The 17,033-nt window shown below is 35.5% G+C and overlaps 1 protein-coding gene across 4 annotated transcripts in view; it reads left to right on the forward strand.

The window, feature by feature from the left end:
* The window catches only part of LOC149780919 (dynein axonemal heavy chain 5-like), a 199,854-nt gene that overhangs the window by 99,530 nt on the left and 83,291 nt on the right, over positions 1 to 17,033 (forward strand). For all 4 annotated transcript variants that reach the window (XM_089938013.1, XM_089938014.1, XM_089938017.1 and 1 more), the window contains 7 exons: positions 1,086 to 1,280; positions 2,003 to 2,299; positions 3,363 to 3,609; positions 4,398 to 4,639; positions 12,054 to 12,194; positions 12,736 to 12,979; positions 14,334 to 14,611. In XM_089938013.1, the coding sequence (XP_089794139.1) occupies positions 1,086 to 1,280; positions 2,003 to 2,299; positions 3,363 to 3,609; positions 4,398 to 4,639; positions 12,054 to 12,194; positions 12,736 to 12,979; positions 14,334 to 14,611 (1,644 nt within the window). The remainder of the gene's footprint in view (positions 1 to 1,085; positions 1,281 to 2,002; positions 2,300 to 3,362; positions 3,610 to 4,397; positions 4,640 to 12,053; positions 12,195 to 12,735; positions 12,980 to 14,333; positions 14,612 to 17,033) is intronic.

The raw sequence follows: 17,033 nt of genomic DNA on the forward strand, positions 1-17,033 counted from the left end.
AACTTGTCTGTGAATATGTCTGGTGCCAAATATTCTGGATCTGTATTGTACTGTAAAAGTGAATGGACAACAATGGACTTGCAGTGACATTTGAAACATTCTGTTTGTATAGAACTGATAATGTTGGAAGTTTATCCTTGAAGACAAATTACGTCACAGATAATAAAACTCAGCTGGTTCAATTTCAGCACACATGCAAATTGATATCCTGTAGTTTTCTTTGCTACCCTAAATTTTGGTACTTGAAAACACCAAGGCAAGATAGTTGGTTAGTATTTTGTCGAAAATGCATTCTTCATAACATGTTCTCTCTCTCTCTCTCTGTAACTAGCATTTGGAAAAGAAGGTAATTTAAGATAGCAATGACATGTACTTGAGTATTGGTAAGAGCTGAAGTCTCAATCATATATGCATGTATGCATGGATTCATAGTTTTGTATTTTTATGTTGTAGAAAATTATTTCTTACATAATATACAGAAAAAACCCATAGTGGTCAAGGAAATTAAATTTAATGTTAGAAATACATGATACAGTAGTCCCTCATTATAACGAACACTGTTAATGGAAGCCATTGAGTATACCACCTTATAATGAAGTATATGATACATATAATTTTTACCACAGAGGAACCTGTCTTAAAAGACACCCCTTTGGCAAATAAATATAGTTTCACAAGACAAGTTATGTCTTATTACGATTCATAGCACTGTATAATCAATAAATTGGTGCTTAGTGAACTAGTTCTCTCAAGACAGGTTTTGCTGTACAACTAAATGAAATGAGACCCAAAACCGTACTTGCCTTTTAACAGGAACAATGCTGTACTGAAGAGCCTTATTGTGAGGGAGTGATGTAAACACTTTGGCCTTTCTGTCACAGTTGGTGATACTTTTATATCTTGTTTGTAATGTAAGGTTTTAAATGTTGGATGGTTGTTGGATTTCTTCCATTGTCTGGACCATTTGATGTCACTACCTATACTGTCAAGAATACTGAACATGAATTGTCCAGAACATAATGTAATATTGATTTTTATTTGTAAAACATTCAGTTTAACATTAAAAATGTTGTTTCTTCCAACAGAATCCTGGATATGCTGGTCGACAAGAGTTGCCAGAGAATTTGAAGATCAACTTCCGAACAGTAGCCATGATGGTTCCAGATAGGCAGATTATTATCCGTGTCAAGCTGGCTAGTATTGGTTTCTTGGAAAACATCATTCTTGCCAGAAAGTTCTTCACACTGTACAAACTATGTGAGGAGCAGCTCACCAAACAGGTAATAATAGCATAAAAATCACATTGTCTCATCAAACAACTGTGATCAGAATAAACATTGATCTGCCAGCAGATTCTGTGATAACAAATCTAGATCATTGCTGGTTAGAGTAGGATGTCTTTTGTATTTGGGTATATATGGTATAATAGATTTTGCAATGATTATTATGGCTTGGGCCTAGTTTGGGGGTTTATCATTCTTACAATTCACATATTGTCATTGACTTAGTAACAACCTCTGATTGTACAAACACCTTTAATTTACAATAAGAAAGTATGTGTCATGTTTTACATGCTTCTGATTGAAGAAATAAAGATACAGCATTAGCTTCATTTTGTTTTATTTCAACACTGGTATGATTTTAATAATGGAGTCCATAGTAGTACCTTGTTATATCCAGAATTTTATTATAATGATCAAGTGCATTTCTACATATCTCTTCAAGACATTTAATCCTGTAAATGGCACTTTAATGCACTTGAATCTCTATGATGAAAACTTATACTCAGAAAATAAATGAATTTACAGTCTAATTATTGTGTTAAAGACAATCATTTTTCAGAGATAATTATTGTGTCAAATGAAATTATTTTGTCAAAGATAGTTATTGTCTGCAATATAATAATTGTCTCAAATACAGTGATTGTCTCAGTTTTAATTATTATGTACATGTAATTATTTTGACAAAGAAAAAATAGTAATGATTTTTCTGCCTTTTTTAGGTGCATTATGACTTTGGTCTCAGAAACATGTTGTCTGTATTGAGGACTCTGGGAGCTGTGAAGCGGTCTAATCCAAATGACACTGAGCAGACAGCTGTCATGCGTGTGCTGCGTGATATGAACCTGTCAAAACTGGTTGACCAGGATGAACCATTGTTCTTGTCACTCATCAATGACTTGTTCCCTGGAATCACCCTGGACAAAGCTGGCTACCCAGAACTAGAAGCTGCTATTAATCACAGGATCGAAGAGGCAAAACTAGTGAACCATCCAACATGGAATCTCAAACTGATCCAGGTATAATTAGGGGAATTAATGATCTTTTCTTTCATAAAGGATGTTATTGATGGTTCCATTGACTGATTGTATTTTACAAACATCATGGTAGGAAATCATGTCAGATAGTGTATTTGCTTTTTATTCATTGCGTGCAAGAAAAAATGTCATGTGGGGTACAAACTGTAGATTTAAAAACTGACAGAACAATGATTTATCTCCCCATTCCAAATATGCAGCTGTAAAGAGCAATGGATTACCTCTCTTTCCCAAATATCCATAAGTAAAGGTTATGGATTTCTTCCTCATCTATATTTATAATGGTTATAAGTAATAACAAAGATAACATTTTTTGCCAAACCCACAAAAATAGATGTTGATGAATTCATATTAAAGTCCTAGAAGGTATTCTGATATGATTTGTTATTATTATTACAGCACAGTGAAGAAATATGGTATAAAGACTAGAAATAAATTATTTTCATGTGGAATTTTTGCTATTCAAAGAATTATTGTTACATTAATTGTGTTTTGCTGCAAATTTGATGATGCAACTGACGAGTTCATACACCTTACTTATAGCAGAATGTCCTTTTCTCTCATTAAATGTCTTCCCATTCTAATAGTTAATACAATTGATGATTTTCTGGGGGGTTTCTGACACAGTCCTGTGTCTGTCTGATTTGTATGTCTTTCAGTCCATAAACATTTTCATTGTAGGAGCTTAATTTTCAAAGAGTTCAAGCTATTCAAACAAACTTGATACACTTATCTAGCAAATTGAGATGAGGTGACATTTCACATTTGGAATTTTCTTCTTTCAGTATATGTTTATGTCACCATGGAAACAAAATCTTGCATAAGTAGGGGCATAAGTAGTGTATAAATTACTATTACTAGACACTTGCATATACAGTGGAAACACTGAGATTGGAGTCTTCATGCCAACGGAGGAACAGTATAAGAAATCTGAATATTTGAAGAAAAAAACTAATTAATTACTCATCTAAGGGCAGCTTAATTTGGACCAAATTATGTCAAACAGTGTACAGGAAAAGTAATTTTTTTTCACTCTTTCACACAGTTGTTTGAGACTCAGAGAGTACGACATGGCATGATGACCCTGGGACCAAGTGGGGCAGGGAAAACTTGCTGTATCCACACACTGATGAAGGCCATGACAGACTGTGGAGAACCCCACAAGGAGATGCGAATGAACCCCAAAGCTATCACGGCCCCACAGATGTTTGGCCGACTTGATGTTGCTACCAATGACTGGACAGATGGAATTTTCTCAACCCTCTGGAGAAGGACACTCAGAGCAAAGAAGGGTAAAATGTTTTCTACTGCATAGACTCACTGAGAAGCCAGATCCAACTGCACACAACATAGACCCTGACCAGTTCTCTCATAAAATGCTCAGGGTTTATGTTGTTTTGCTGACTACTAATAAACTCCAGAGACCCTATTCTTCTGGCACATTATACAGTGGCAGATCATGGTATTTGCAGTTTGCTGTTGTATTCAACTTATAAGTGAGTATTGATGGTCTTTGTTAAAATTCTTTGGCCATGTTAACTCGATTAAGACACATTGAATTCCTAATGGTTATTTCTGTAGTAAATGAAAGGGAGAAAGAGGAGAATGCTTTTTTTATTTAGTCATTTGCACCCATATCTACCATTCCATTATGTGTCTGGTAGACAGGCATGGAATCTTTTATAAAATGAACAAACAATATAGACCCCCACCTGGAGTTATGCAAATAATATATAGTGATAAATACAGCAACACTTTGCATTGCTTTTTCTTTTTTATACAGCCCCACCCCTGAAATAAATACATTGCTTTATATGGCCAGGAAGTTCAAAGTAATTATTTTTTTTATATCTAGACACATCTGTATTTAATTTTGGATAGTGAGATTTATTTGATCATTATTTTCTATTCTTATTAAAAACACCCTGGTGATGAAATCCATAGTCATATTTTTGTTTCTCAAAATGTATTTTTTTCCATCACCCATTTCAAACATCTTTCAAACCTGCAAAGAACTTTAGTCAAAATACTCACATTACCTTTTGTATGAAATTGTTTTTCAACCTGGAACTGATTTCAGGCGAGCACATTTGGTTGGTGTTGGATGGTCCAGTCGACGCTATTTGGATAGAGAACCTAAACTCTGTCCTTGATGACAATAAGACCTTGACCTTGGCCAATGGTGACCGTATCCCCATGTCTGCCAACTGTAAAATCATCTTTGAGCCACATAACATTGACAATGCTTCCCCAGCCACTGTGTCCAGAAATGGGATGGTGTATATGAGCAGCTCTGGCCTAGACTGGAAACCAATTCTCCAGGTAAGATGGTGCTGGGAATTATGAATCACCAGTTTCCTCAAGGTCACTAATGATTGATTAATTTGTCCACTCAACATCTTGCCAAAATAGGATTTTTCTTGAGTCCTTTTATAACCAATATTCGAGCTTTTCTCCTTTGAATACTTTTCTCACAATAACATTAGGAAGAAGCTCCACTGCCTCTTGAATCCAGCAATTGCAGAAAAACAAAAATGTTATCTTTGCTGTCTCTATTCCATATAAACTCTTTCCAACTCTTCCTCTCACCTCCCCTCATCAATGTTACATGGCTACAGTTGTTTTCTAGTTTTTAGATTTTTCTTATATACAATATACACCACTCCCTCAATAACTCATGTTCTGATAACTCATGAACCCACTTATAACATAGGGTCATGCATGGATCCCATTTTTTAAAACTAGATATTACCAAAAATAGACCCCTATTTGTTGAATTTGTAGAAAATCTTGATCACATTGGTAACTGAACTCTGATATATTGCATGTTTCATCATTGAAACTTGTAGATAGGACCTGTAAATTTGAATCAACATTATGAAATTGTCATTTTTTTAAATAAAAAAACTACATTTTCTTTCCAAACAACATTCTTAATATACCATAAATAACGATATTCCAAAAAAATTTGATCAATGGAAATGTCATTTATGCCTGCTGGAGGCAGTACTTTAATGAAGAAAAACCAATTAAATTATAAAAATTATCAAGTGAAATTTGTATTTTAGTTCTACCGTTTAGTTAGTTTTAAGTGTAATGATCATAAATTTAACATGCCTTCTTATATTTGACATAAAATGTGTCAATCTAAAGCTATGTCTGCGAGCGTTTCTCTGAGAAGCTAATTATGTGCCAACCATGTTTTGATGTCTGACTTGAGGAAGTATTTTTGTTGTATTGTTGCACTGCATTAAAAGCTGACTGCCTTTGTATTATCATGTTAATTGTGTCTTTTGTATCAAATAAAGGATGTTGAATACAAGAAAAGTTATAAAGCCATGCAAATCCTACATGGGTAAGATCTAGAGGCCCCGGTTGTATTTCGGGTGAACTCATTTCATTTGAGTAATCAAACACTGTTTTAAATATTATTGTGTATTTAATACAATTAGACTACCTTAAATTAAGCTACTCTGTCATAAATATGATCAAAGATAGCAAGGCAACCAATCAAAATGGATACTTCATGAAATAAACAACTTTGTGTCACAGATACGAATCATTGTGGAGAAGTGAGCTTTAAAAAAATCCTGAATTGGTACATAAAGATATCCTCAAGGATGAGAATAAGTTTCGCAACTACTTGCAATGAATTCACGGCATCAGTATTTTTCTAACTGAAAAATACAAAAATTGAGTTTTGATATAGACAATTGTTACTCGAAATAAGTGTTGCTAGTTTTGAGGGAAGAAAAAAAATCTTGTTTTGTGGTGTGTGAGCAGTCTGCTTCCCTGCATTTTAGACTTCCTGCTTTGAACTGTATATAATATAATAAGCAGGGAACTAGACTAATCACCAAAAACAAAATTCCGTGACATGATACACAAATGTTGTCATCTACACGTGAAGATTGTTGAAACCAGTTGGAATATTGTTAACAATCTTTAAGATGTTCAGCATCTTGAAAATAAATGTAATTTATACAGAATAATGAACAACATCATTAGAAAAAATGCTTTATTGACAAGTGATTATAAAACGAGTATTCAGCCAAAAACAGCCCAGGCCCCCCCACCACGGTTTTGTCCAGCAGAGATGGCAAAACTTCTTATATTTCAGAGGTTCCTCAGTAACTTGCACCCTTGCTTATAGTGCAGCTATGTTTTTGGACCACACTGTGCGAAAGTTATCGAGGGAGAGGTGTACATCATATCTCTCAAAGAATTTGTAATTCTTGTGGATTATTGACAGTCCATCAACATGGGTGGTATCATATTCATTGTAGAGCTATTTTCTACATGTTGCAATCAGAAAAAAACAGGTTGAAATCATGCATGGGAATCAACATTACCAGGGTGTTTAACAGAGAGGGCTGCACATCACATGATTGCTAACACTCTGACAGCTTTGGCTAACCTGGATCTTGTGAGACAAGATATCAGCATGCACTCACCTTACATAAAGCCGAATCGTGCCTTGGCCATTCGGTCAGCAACTTTTGGTACAACATTGCAGTTCGGTAGGAAAAGTGAAGAAATACATAAGCTTTTTAAATTAACAATTTTTCTGGATCCTAATTTCTTCAGGGACAAAAAGATATAAAATAAATGAGTAAATAAGCAGTATGAAAAGTTCAATAAGATCCCTTCTGTAACAAAGTGAAACTAAATTTAGACCAAAATTTATCACAAATACTCAATAATCAGTTGACAGATCCCTTATTAATAGATAACCATGCCTTATTTTTAGACATAGCATTTCCTTTAAAGAAATAGTTTTATCAGTTTGCTAAAGAGTACGATTAGTTTTGATGATAGTAAAAATTTGGAAAAATTGGGTGAAAATTAGTGAAGCTATAATGGTTTGAATTCATATATGTTATACATGTATAGTAAAATCAGCCAAGGTTTCACACCATTATTTAACCAGGCCACATTGTGTACATTTTATATATTAAAATCAGCCAGAGTATCGGACCATTAAATAACCAGGTCACATTTTGTATATTTTATATATTGAAATCAGCTAGAGTATCGGACCATTGAATAACCAGGTCACATTTTGTATATTTTATATATTAAAATAAGCCAGAGTATCGGACCATTAAATAACCAGGTCACATTTTGTATATATTATATAGTAAAATTAGTCAAGCTGTTAGACTACAACAAATAAGATTAAATCCATAATTTTTGCCCTGTAGGAACCATGAAATTCATGGAAATTGCAACTCCCCAAATAGGATTGAATCCATTGCTGGCTCTGTAGGAAGGATAACATAATGATATTTTAGGGCTTGAGGGCAAGAGTGTAGTGGGGGTTGGGGTGTTCCTCAGTCTAACTTTCTGTCACATACAATAATTATTTCTTTCTTCGCACAGCACAACAATTATTAATTTCATATTAGTATGTCTCTTTCATGCTAAATTATTGAAGAATTTTACTCGTGTTCTTTCTGGATAATAATAATATAATAATAATGAGGACTTTGTATAGCATCTAATCTTTAGAAGCTCTTAGCGCTTTACAACATTAGACAACGCCTATAAGATAAAAAACATATAATGATATTATTACAAAACAAACACCATGAAATTAGGAGAACATTAAAAAATAAAAAACATGCTGAGAATATTTCAGGTAGGAAACATTATTAGGTCTTTAAGTTTGTTCTTGCAGTCGAAATAAGTGAGTTTCGAGAGCCCTCTTGAATGTGATCACTGTGTCTTTGTGTCTAAGTTCAGTGGGCAATTCATTCCATGTTGCTGGGCCTTGGTATGCAAAAGAACGCTGTCCATATGACTTTGTTTTCATAGTGGGAATAATGAGTATACGATTGTCAGAAGAGGAGCGTAAGTATCTTGCTGGTGTGTACACATGGGTGAGATCGGATAGGTATGTTGGACTAGAGTCCGACAGTGAAACATAGCACAGAGAACAAATTTTGTGTTTGATTCTGGATCAAATGGATAGCCAGTGTAGGGTACAGAGCAGCGGGGAGGTGTGCTCTGATCGTGGTACTCTAAGTATGATCCGAGCAGCTGTGTTTTGAACTTTTTGAAGTTTCTGGAGTAGATATTGAGATGAACCAGACAGAACTGAGTTACAATAGTCCAGTCTTGGAAGTGCTAATGAACACACAAGTGTTTTAGTGGCATCAACTGAAAGATATTTGCGAATGGAGCTGATGCGTCTCAGCTCAAAATATGCAGCCTTGCATATGTTCATGACATGTTGGTGCAATGTGAGAGTACTGTCCAGAGTAATACCTAGGTTTCTTAATTATTTTGTGAGTTTAATGTTGCTGATATTTATTGTTTGAGGTAAAGGATGTGAATGAGAAAGCCTTTGTGTTGTGATCAGAATGGCCTCAGTTTTATCATCATTCATCTGCAGCTTGTTCCATGTCATCCATGATTTCACATCAGAGATGCACCTCTCTACACCTTAGATGGAAGCATCAACTTCAGTTGGGTGGCTAGATTTGTATATTTGGGTGTCATCAGCATACAATTGGTGAGACACTGGATGATGATCTATGACGCTTGAGAGCGGCTGAGTGTACAGAATGAAGAGAACATGTCCAAGAACAAACCCCTGTGGAACACCACAACATAGATCAACTGGGCTGGAGTGTATTCCATTTGCAGATACAATTTGTGTCCTGTTGACCAAGTAGGACTTGAACCACAGTAAGGCTGTATCATGAATGCCAAATACATGCTGGAGATGATGAAGTAATGTATCATGGTCTTTTGTGTCAAATGCTGCAGACAAATCAAGGAGGGTGAGGACTGTAATCTTTCCGCTACCTAACGCAGAGAGAATGTCATTAACTACTTTTAGAAGAGTAGTTTCAGTACTGTGGCAAGGGTGATATGCAGATTGTACATTGCTAAAAAGACTGTTTGAATTTAGATGAGATACAAGCTGGGATAGAACAACCTTTTCTAAGATTTTTGATATGAATGGGAGATTAGAAACTGGGCGGTAGTTCTTTAAATCGTTATGGTCTAGTGTTGGTTTCTTCAGCAGAGGCTTTACAATGGCAGTTTTGAAAAATGATGGGAATTCCCCAGATGAGAGAGAGGTATTAATAACATCTGTTAGTGAAGGCAATACTGAATCTAAGCACTCAAGCAGCAGTGATGTTGGAATTGGATCAAGTTCACATGACTTTGGTGCACTCTTCATCACGATTGTACATACAAAATCCATAGAGACAAGTTCAAATGCTGCTTATGGTTGCCGCTCAAATTCTGTATCCCACCTGTATGGTGATGATGAGTCAATTGAAATTGTGGTGTCAAACTTATCTCTAATGGTTTGTACTTTGTCATGGAAGAAATTTGCAAACATGTCTGGAAGGACTACTGGAGAGAAGGTAGTTGGAAGTGGTGTTGATTTGTTCCCTGACATTAGCTTGTTAGTAATCTCGAACAGCTCTTTGCAGCTGGAACTTTCCGTGATCTTAGTAGTGTAGTGGCTGATTTCGCTGCATGGACTATATTTGTGACATTCTTCTTAGCGACTTCTTAGATTTGCTTATGAATAGTGAGTCTGGTGGAAAGCCAGAGCCTCTCAGCTTTATGGCGGTCTCTTTTAGCAGTGCGAAGCTGGTACCTAACACTGCTATACCATGGAGAACACTTTTGAATTGATACTCTGCACTTGGTAGCTGGGGCATGTTTGTCAAGCAATGAACGCAGACAGTTATCAAGTTGTTCTGCGGTAGAGGTAAACAAGTTGTTAGGTTAGCTTGGATGTCGAGCATCAGTTTGGTTCTATTTATCATACGGAGGTTTCTCTTAGTAGCCGATAAAGGTGGAGGGTTAGGGACTGATACATCCAGATGGCATATAATGCAGAGGTGATCTGATGCAAGGTCATGGGATACCAGGGAGGACCGTAGAATGTTATCATCAGGTCTATGAAGAATCCAGTCTAAAATGTGACCATGTTTATGGGTGGGTTGGTTAACTGACTGTTTGAGTTGAAAACATTAATGGAATCTATGAGTTTTGATGTATTTGAGTTTCCGGGACAGTCAAAGTGAAAGTTGAAATCTCCAAGAAGAATCAGGTTGCCACCTATCGAATTTCCATCGTCTAGGAGATTTGGAAACTGCTCCAAAAAGAGAGAGTCAGCCAGCTTGTTTTTTCTAGGAGGAGGGCGGTATAGGCAGAAAAAATGGACTGACCTCTGTGGATAAGAATGTATATAGATGAAAATTGAAATACATTAGCACTTAACTCCAACATGGTATGTTTCTATCAAACTGTTGCACAGTTGAAAAGACATGAAATTTTATTTTTCACTGTAGTCATTACTGGGCTGATCTTATTAGAGATTGTCAGCACATATGTAATTGTTTTACTTGAATGGCTGAACTGTTACTACAGATACCAGTAACATATGTTGAGGTAATGGCCCCAATGTCATCGTTTCCTGTGTTTACTGCATTTATATCAGACCGTACAGTTGCTATCACCATCATGTAAACTTTTGGGGAACCATGCCCCAACCATGTTATATCTGCACTCATGTTATAATTGGAGTTTCACTGGAATTGCATTCATATCAGACATGAATTGTTATTGCCTTCACTAACCTAAGTATTCAGTGTGACAAAGTCCATTCTTTAATCCCTTTAATTCACACAAAGGTTGGTCAAAACATAAAGTTTTCATGATCGATGAGAACCTTGCCAGGTGGTGTGCATGTTATAATCAAGCTTCTTGATGACTTTCAGATTTGCCAAATAGTTAGCACACAGGGCACAAACTTGCAAATGGTGGTTTTAGTCTTCCTTTTATGAGCCATTGCTGACATCTACATATACCCATTTGAATTTTGTTATGCTAAAAGATTCAGTGGTGTATCAAGAAAATGACTTGCATGGCATTATGATTATTTTGATTCTTAACATTACACTGACATCATACATCATTACACTCACATTATACATCCTTACACTGACATCATACATCATTACACTCACATTATACATCCTTATACTGACATTATACAACATTACACTGACATCATACATCATTACACTCACATTATATATCATTATACTGACATTATACAACATTACACTGACATAATACATCATTACACTTACATTATACATCATTATACTGACATCATACATCAATACACTGACAATTTTCATCTTTACACTGACATCATACATCATTACACTGACGTTTTTCAACATTACACTGACATCATACATCATTATACTGACATCATAGTTTTTGTATTTTTATGGCTGTTTGCATTAGGAATGGTATTTTCATTGTAACTAATTTTGTGTCTAATCATGTAATTGAACAGTGATAGACTTCTGTTGAGATTGATCATTTATGAAGTTATTTGAACCAGTCAAACATATCATATTTACCTCTACTTCACAAACGTCATTGAGGTTGATTGGACCATAAAACTTAATGTGCACCTCATAAAAGGTCAATAATTATATAATGTTCACACTTTTTTTCTGGGATACTTTGTCCCCATTTTAGGTACAAGCTTCTATAATGCTATTGTTACTAAATCATCGTTGATCTTTACAGTGAATGTATTCACTCATTTTGGCAAGAAAGTTGCACTTCAAATCATGTCAGTAATAATTATACGTAAGTAGAAAATGCAGAGTGGCAAATCATTCCATTTCACGTTTTCTAGTACAAAGTTAAGATATGCATTTTTTAAAATTTACTCTGATAGGGCTGGCTGAACTCCAGAAGCATCCAGGAACAAACTGTAATCATGAACCTGTTTGAAACTTCATTCCCATGGATCTACCGCTACTGCACTCAGAACCTCATTTTCAAGATGGAAGTTCTAGAAGCATTTGTCATTGCCCAGGTAACATGTATGCATGTTAGCACCCTTTCATCCCTGTCTTCTTACTAAACTATAATCTACAGCACGTGTATGTGTGTGAGTGTGTATTCAGTTTTCTTTTACCCTTAATGTTTATTTGGAAGTGGGTTTTTGTCTACAATTTTATCTATATACATACTTTTTATTTTAAATTTTAATCTGCACTATATAGCTAGACATTGTGCTGCCATGCCATTAAACTTGTGTATACATACAAAGTAATTCTTCCACCTTCATAACCATGTGATGCTTTCATTTGTTCCTTTTGATAATTAGTATCTTGGACTATATACTCAATTAGACAGGAGCCATGGTGGATAATTGGTACCTTGCCAGATTTATGACCAAAAGGGTAAAGGTTTTAATTTGCCATCAGATCAGCGTGTCATGGCTACAGAGTTGTGTTCCTGAGAAAGCACTTAAGTCAGTAGCCTCCTTGTGTTACTGTGCTGTAAAACACCAAACGAAACACAATGAATCAGAAATAAAAGCACATTGTAAAAACTGATAAGTTTCATTGCAGTGCACCAAAATCTTGAGTGGCTTGATTCCCAAGGATGACAAGGAAGTACCAAACATTTCTGCAAATCATTTCGAACATCTGTACATTTTCACGATCATGTGGAGCATTGGTGCCTTCCTGGAGCTTGATGATCGTGCCAAATTGCAGGACTACATGCGTACATGTCAAGAGTTTAAGCTTGATCTTCCAAAGATTCCCCCAGATTCAGAAGCAACAATCTTTGAATACTTTGTGGAACAAGATGGTAAATAAGAATTTTTTAGTCTGGTCTTGGGGAAAAAGAAAACAAAAGCACAGTAGAATTTATTATTTAAAACATTACCCAGTCAAAATACCCTTGGGATATGACCCCTACCTCACAAATAAAGCCCTCCCAAGTTAGTTTTTAGCAATAAAAATGCTAAAAGTAGTCTGCCTACATATGTGGGAATTGGGTAGGAGTGATCTCCCATTTAATTGAGAGAGTGGCGCTAATTTCCATCCATACCTTAGTTCCTACTTCTGCTCATGCTAGGAAGCATGCTCTTTTGAGAACTTAGCAAAGCCATTTTCAGACTGTGATTTTTTTTCTTCATGTTTGGAGAGATATCTACCTCAGAATTGCCAGTAGAATTGACCCATTTATGCTGTTGTGTCTGTGCTGTTAAATCTACCAACATTATAGGTCCTATCTTGTAAATGATAAAACTCTCAAGCTTGTATTTCAGTTTGTGTGTTTGTTTCAACCAATCATAAATAACATTACTTTTGAAAGCATGTTTCTGATTGGCTGATTGTGGAATCTCAATCTGAGACTGAGGGTCAGAGGTTTGCTATCTCCATGTTAAATCTGCTAATATGCATTATTTGACAGTAGATCTGGTTCTTTGGTATTTTTCAGTTGGGTGTATATCATATGATACTGGGTGTAGCAAAAGCCTACATTGGACCCCAAGAAAACATGTAGGAATGTAACACCTCATTATGGTGAACACTTCACTGTAGGAACCTGTATAGAATTGAAACACCCCAATTTAATGCACACCTTTCTCAAAGCAAAACATGCATAGAAATGGAACACCCCATTATAGTTTATGCCTTAAACTAGGAATATTTATGGAAGTGGAACACATCAACACAATGAATACCATATCATACGAACATGCATAGGAATGGGATACCTCTTTATGGTGAACATAATACTGTAATGAACATTTTGTCACTGTACAAAAAATTGCACTAGCCAAAAGTATTTACTTTATTGAAGGACTAATTGATATAAAATTTCATTCGTATTTTACTGTTAGCGATTATAACCTAAGTTTGAAGTATTAATGATGTAGACTTTCTTTGTTTAAACATGCAGGTTACTAAAAAGTGCAAGTGTTAGACACATGCATTCTGTGACTGGTATCCCAGATCCAGTTCTAAGAAGTACGTTATGAGGTTTATAGCCACCCATCAGTGGTTGTGGTTTTCTTCAGATACATGGGTTTCTTCCATTTCAAGACCACCTTATTTCACCTGTGCTGTAAAGAATACTCGTTGAAATTGTTAGAACATATGATATATTTGTCTTAAAAATGAAGTGTAATTTCAATTAACATTGCCACTTGCAGGAAGTTGGGCTCATTGGAGCACCAAAGTATCTGAGTACCTCTATCCCAAAGACACAACCCCAGAATATGGCTCAATTCTGGTTCCCAATGTAGACAATGTGAGAACAACATACCTTGTTGACTTAATTGCCAAGCAGGAGAAGGCAGTACTGCTGATAGGTGAACAGGGAACAGCCAAGACTGTAATGCTCAATGGCTACATGGCCAGATACAATCCGGAGTACCATCTGGAGAAAGCTCTCAATTTCTCCTCAGCAACCACACCGTTGATGTTTCAGGTTAGTTCACTTGTCCCAAACAAATGAAATTATGTTTTAGCATCAGCAAAATTTTGTGAAGTCAGTAAATGCATTGATTGAGAGCTTATTTCTTTGTATCATGGTCTTTATTGTTCAAAATATTTTAACAGATTTAAATTGTTCTAATTAATGGAAACTTTATTCTGATTTGTTGCTATACGATATCTTAGTGCAAAGAAAAAACTTAATCTGATTATGGTTGGGTGGGAAAAGTAATGCATTCCCTCATTCTAATAGAAATTAAAAACTGCATAGACCCAATTCTGCTCTCTCATACTTTGCCAGTAGATCTGGGTCTACTCTGTTCTAATAAGGATTTGAAACAAAGTAACAGCCTAATCTGACAGCATATTATGGGTTGGCAAATCTTGGTCCATCCATTTTGCAGCTTATGTATTGCACACAGTAATTATCCAGTACTCCCTTATTATAACACTGTAGGAGTCATAGGTGAGGTTACCTTATATAGAATTTTTTTAAAACAACTAAATGGGGTTCATGACCATAAATAAAAACGGACCACCTTATAATGATGTGTCTTATAGTGAGGAAATACTATATTTTAAGAATAGAAATGAGTAAAGCAAGGATGATGCTGGTATTAAGTTAATCCAGGGACTGAATTATAGTCTTTTTTTATTGTGGTTAATCTCAAGGACTGAACTATTTTGGATTTGACAAGAATTTGAAATTGCCAGGTTTTTGGATTTGCAAAGTTTCTCTGTCAAGTCTGGCTTTGTTATTGACTTTTAAACTGTCCCATGAAAATTATCTAATAAATTGACAGATTACTTTGTGTGATTTGAATTATTTATATGTAAATTTGTACACCACCAGGAATCAGAGCTATTTCATGACATTTGACCATATTTTGGAAAATGTCATTTTTCTTATTAGAAAGGATTACTGACCTTTATAATTATATTTGTAGCCTAATTACAATGAACCAAGAATCAGTGATCATGAGAATATCAATATTTTGAATGCAAACCTGGTACCAGCCTACTTAATTCTAAAATAAGAACACAAATGCAGTATTAGGATAATCTGGCCACACATATAAAAAAACACAGTTGCATCATACCATAGGTCCTGGGAGACACAGTGGCAGCTTAATCTAAGGTAACTTGGCATATGCCAGTGTCCATTTGGTACTAAAAGGTGACCAGTCTGTCTTGGTCATTTGGGTCCCTTTGGTACCAAAATGTGACCAGTCTGTCTAGGTCAATTGGGTAAAGATGGATCAACAACTGATTACCCATTGCTGCATAACCACCTCATTTAACCTTATTGGTAGGCAAACTCTCTTTTGATACCATATCTAGAGTGGGCCCAACTGGTGACATGAGTAGGCCAACTTTTCCACATCATTTCTTCTGTCCTAATTTACACTAGGTAGGGTTGTATGCAGGCATAAGCCAGCAGGTGAGTTGCAAGACCCATGGTCATCTCCCAGTATCACAGCATCCAGTGTCTTTTCGTGGCTGAGCAAGACATGATTTTTAAGTTGCAACAAATTGTCAACCAACATTCACCACCCCTATCACCCCTATCATATACATCAAAATGGCTTCACCTATTTCTTTCTTTGTTTATCATACCACAGCTATCTATAGGGCTGAGAGTGTGAAATATACATTAGGATACTACAATGTACATGATTAGGATAAGTACAGTGTACATGAATAATGAGGAATACTGAAACTGATTGATTACAGTTTTATTTGAATGCACAATTTCATGAACATGAAACTCTTTTAAGATATTGTGATGATTCTACCTGATGTATTGTAATAAATATAGATTTACTTACTGTGTGAGTCTATCTTTATTTAATACTACTAATAATAAAGACTTTGTTTAGAGAAGGTAATGCAATTAGTTACAGAACTAATCTACCTTGAGGCCTTCTATCTGTTATATACAATATATGCAGTATATACAACATGATGTGAAGAATCTGCTTTGACATTAAATAATTAAGTGATTTTAAAAATCCAAGTATCAAGCCTGGAATATATGCACAGGCATCTGTGAACACATAAACATATATAAAAAGTGAAGTACATATTATTCCCATTTATAAACATAGCTGCTAACTGCAAAACAAACAATTAGCAGATTAGTCCCACTTTATCAAAGCCCATTTGTATCAGGTCTTTCTGAAATGCCACTCTGTCATATGTGCAGATTTAACCACTTTGCCTCAGTTAGCTTAATGTAGATAGTTTTCAGGTCAACCAAGAATGTATGTTAATATATATACAACAGCAGCAACAGGGATCATCTGATGTGAAATTTCCCCTTCAGGCCCCAACTGCACTTAGTATTTTCTGCAGCTCAAGGCTTTATTCGCTCTCTCAACTTTGCATAACAGGTGGCTGAAATTAATCAATCGAAA

The sequence above is a fragment of the Sinohyriopsis cumingii genome, chromosome 16 (genome assembly GCF_028554795.1).
Source record: "Sinohyriopsis cumingii isolate HCF-2022 chromosome 16, ASM2855479v2, whole genome shotgun sequence".
Classification (NCBI taxonomy): domain Eukaryota; kingdom Metazoa; phylum Mollusca; class Bivalvia; order Unionida; family Unionidae; genus Sinohyriopsis; species Sinohyriopsis cumingii.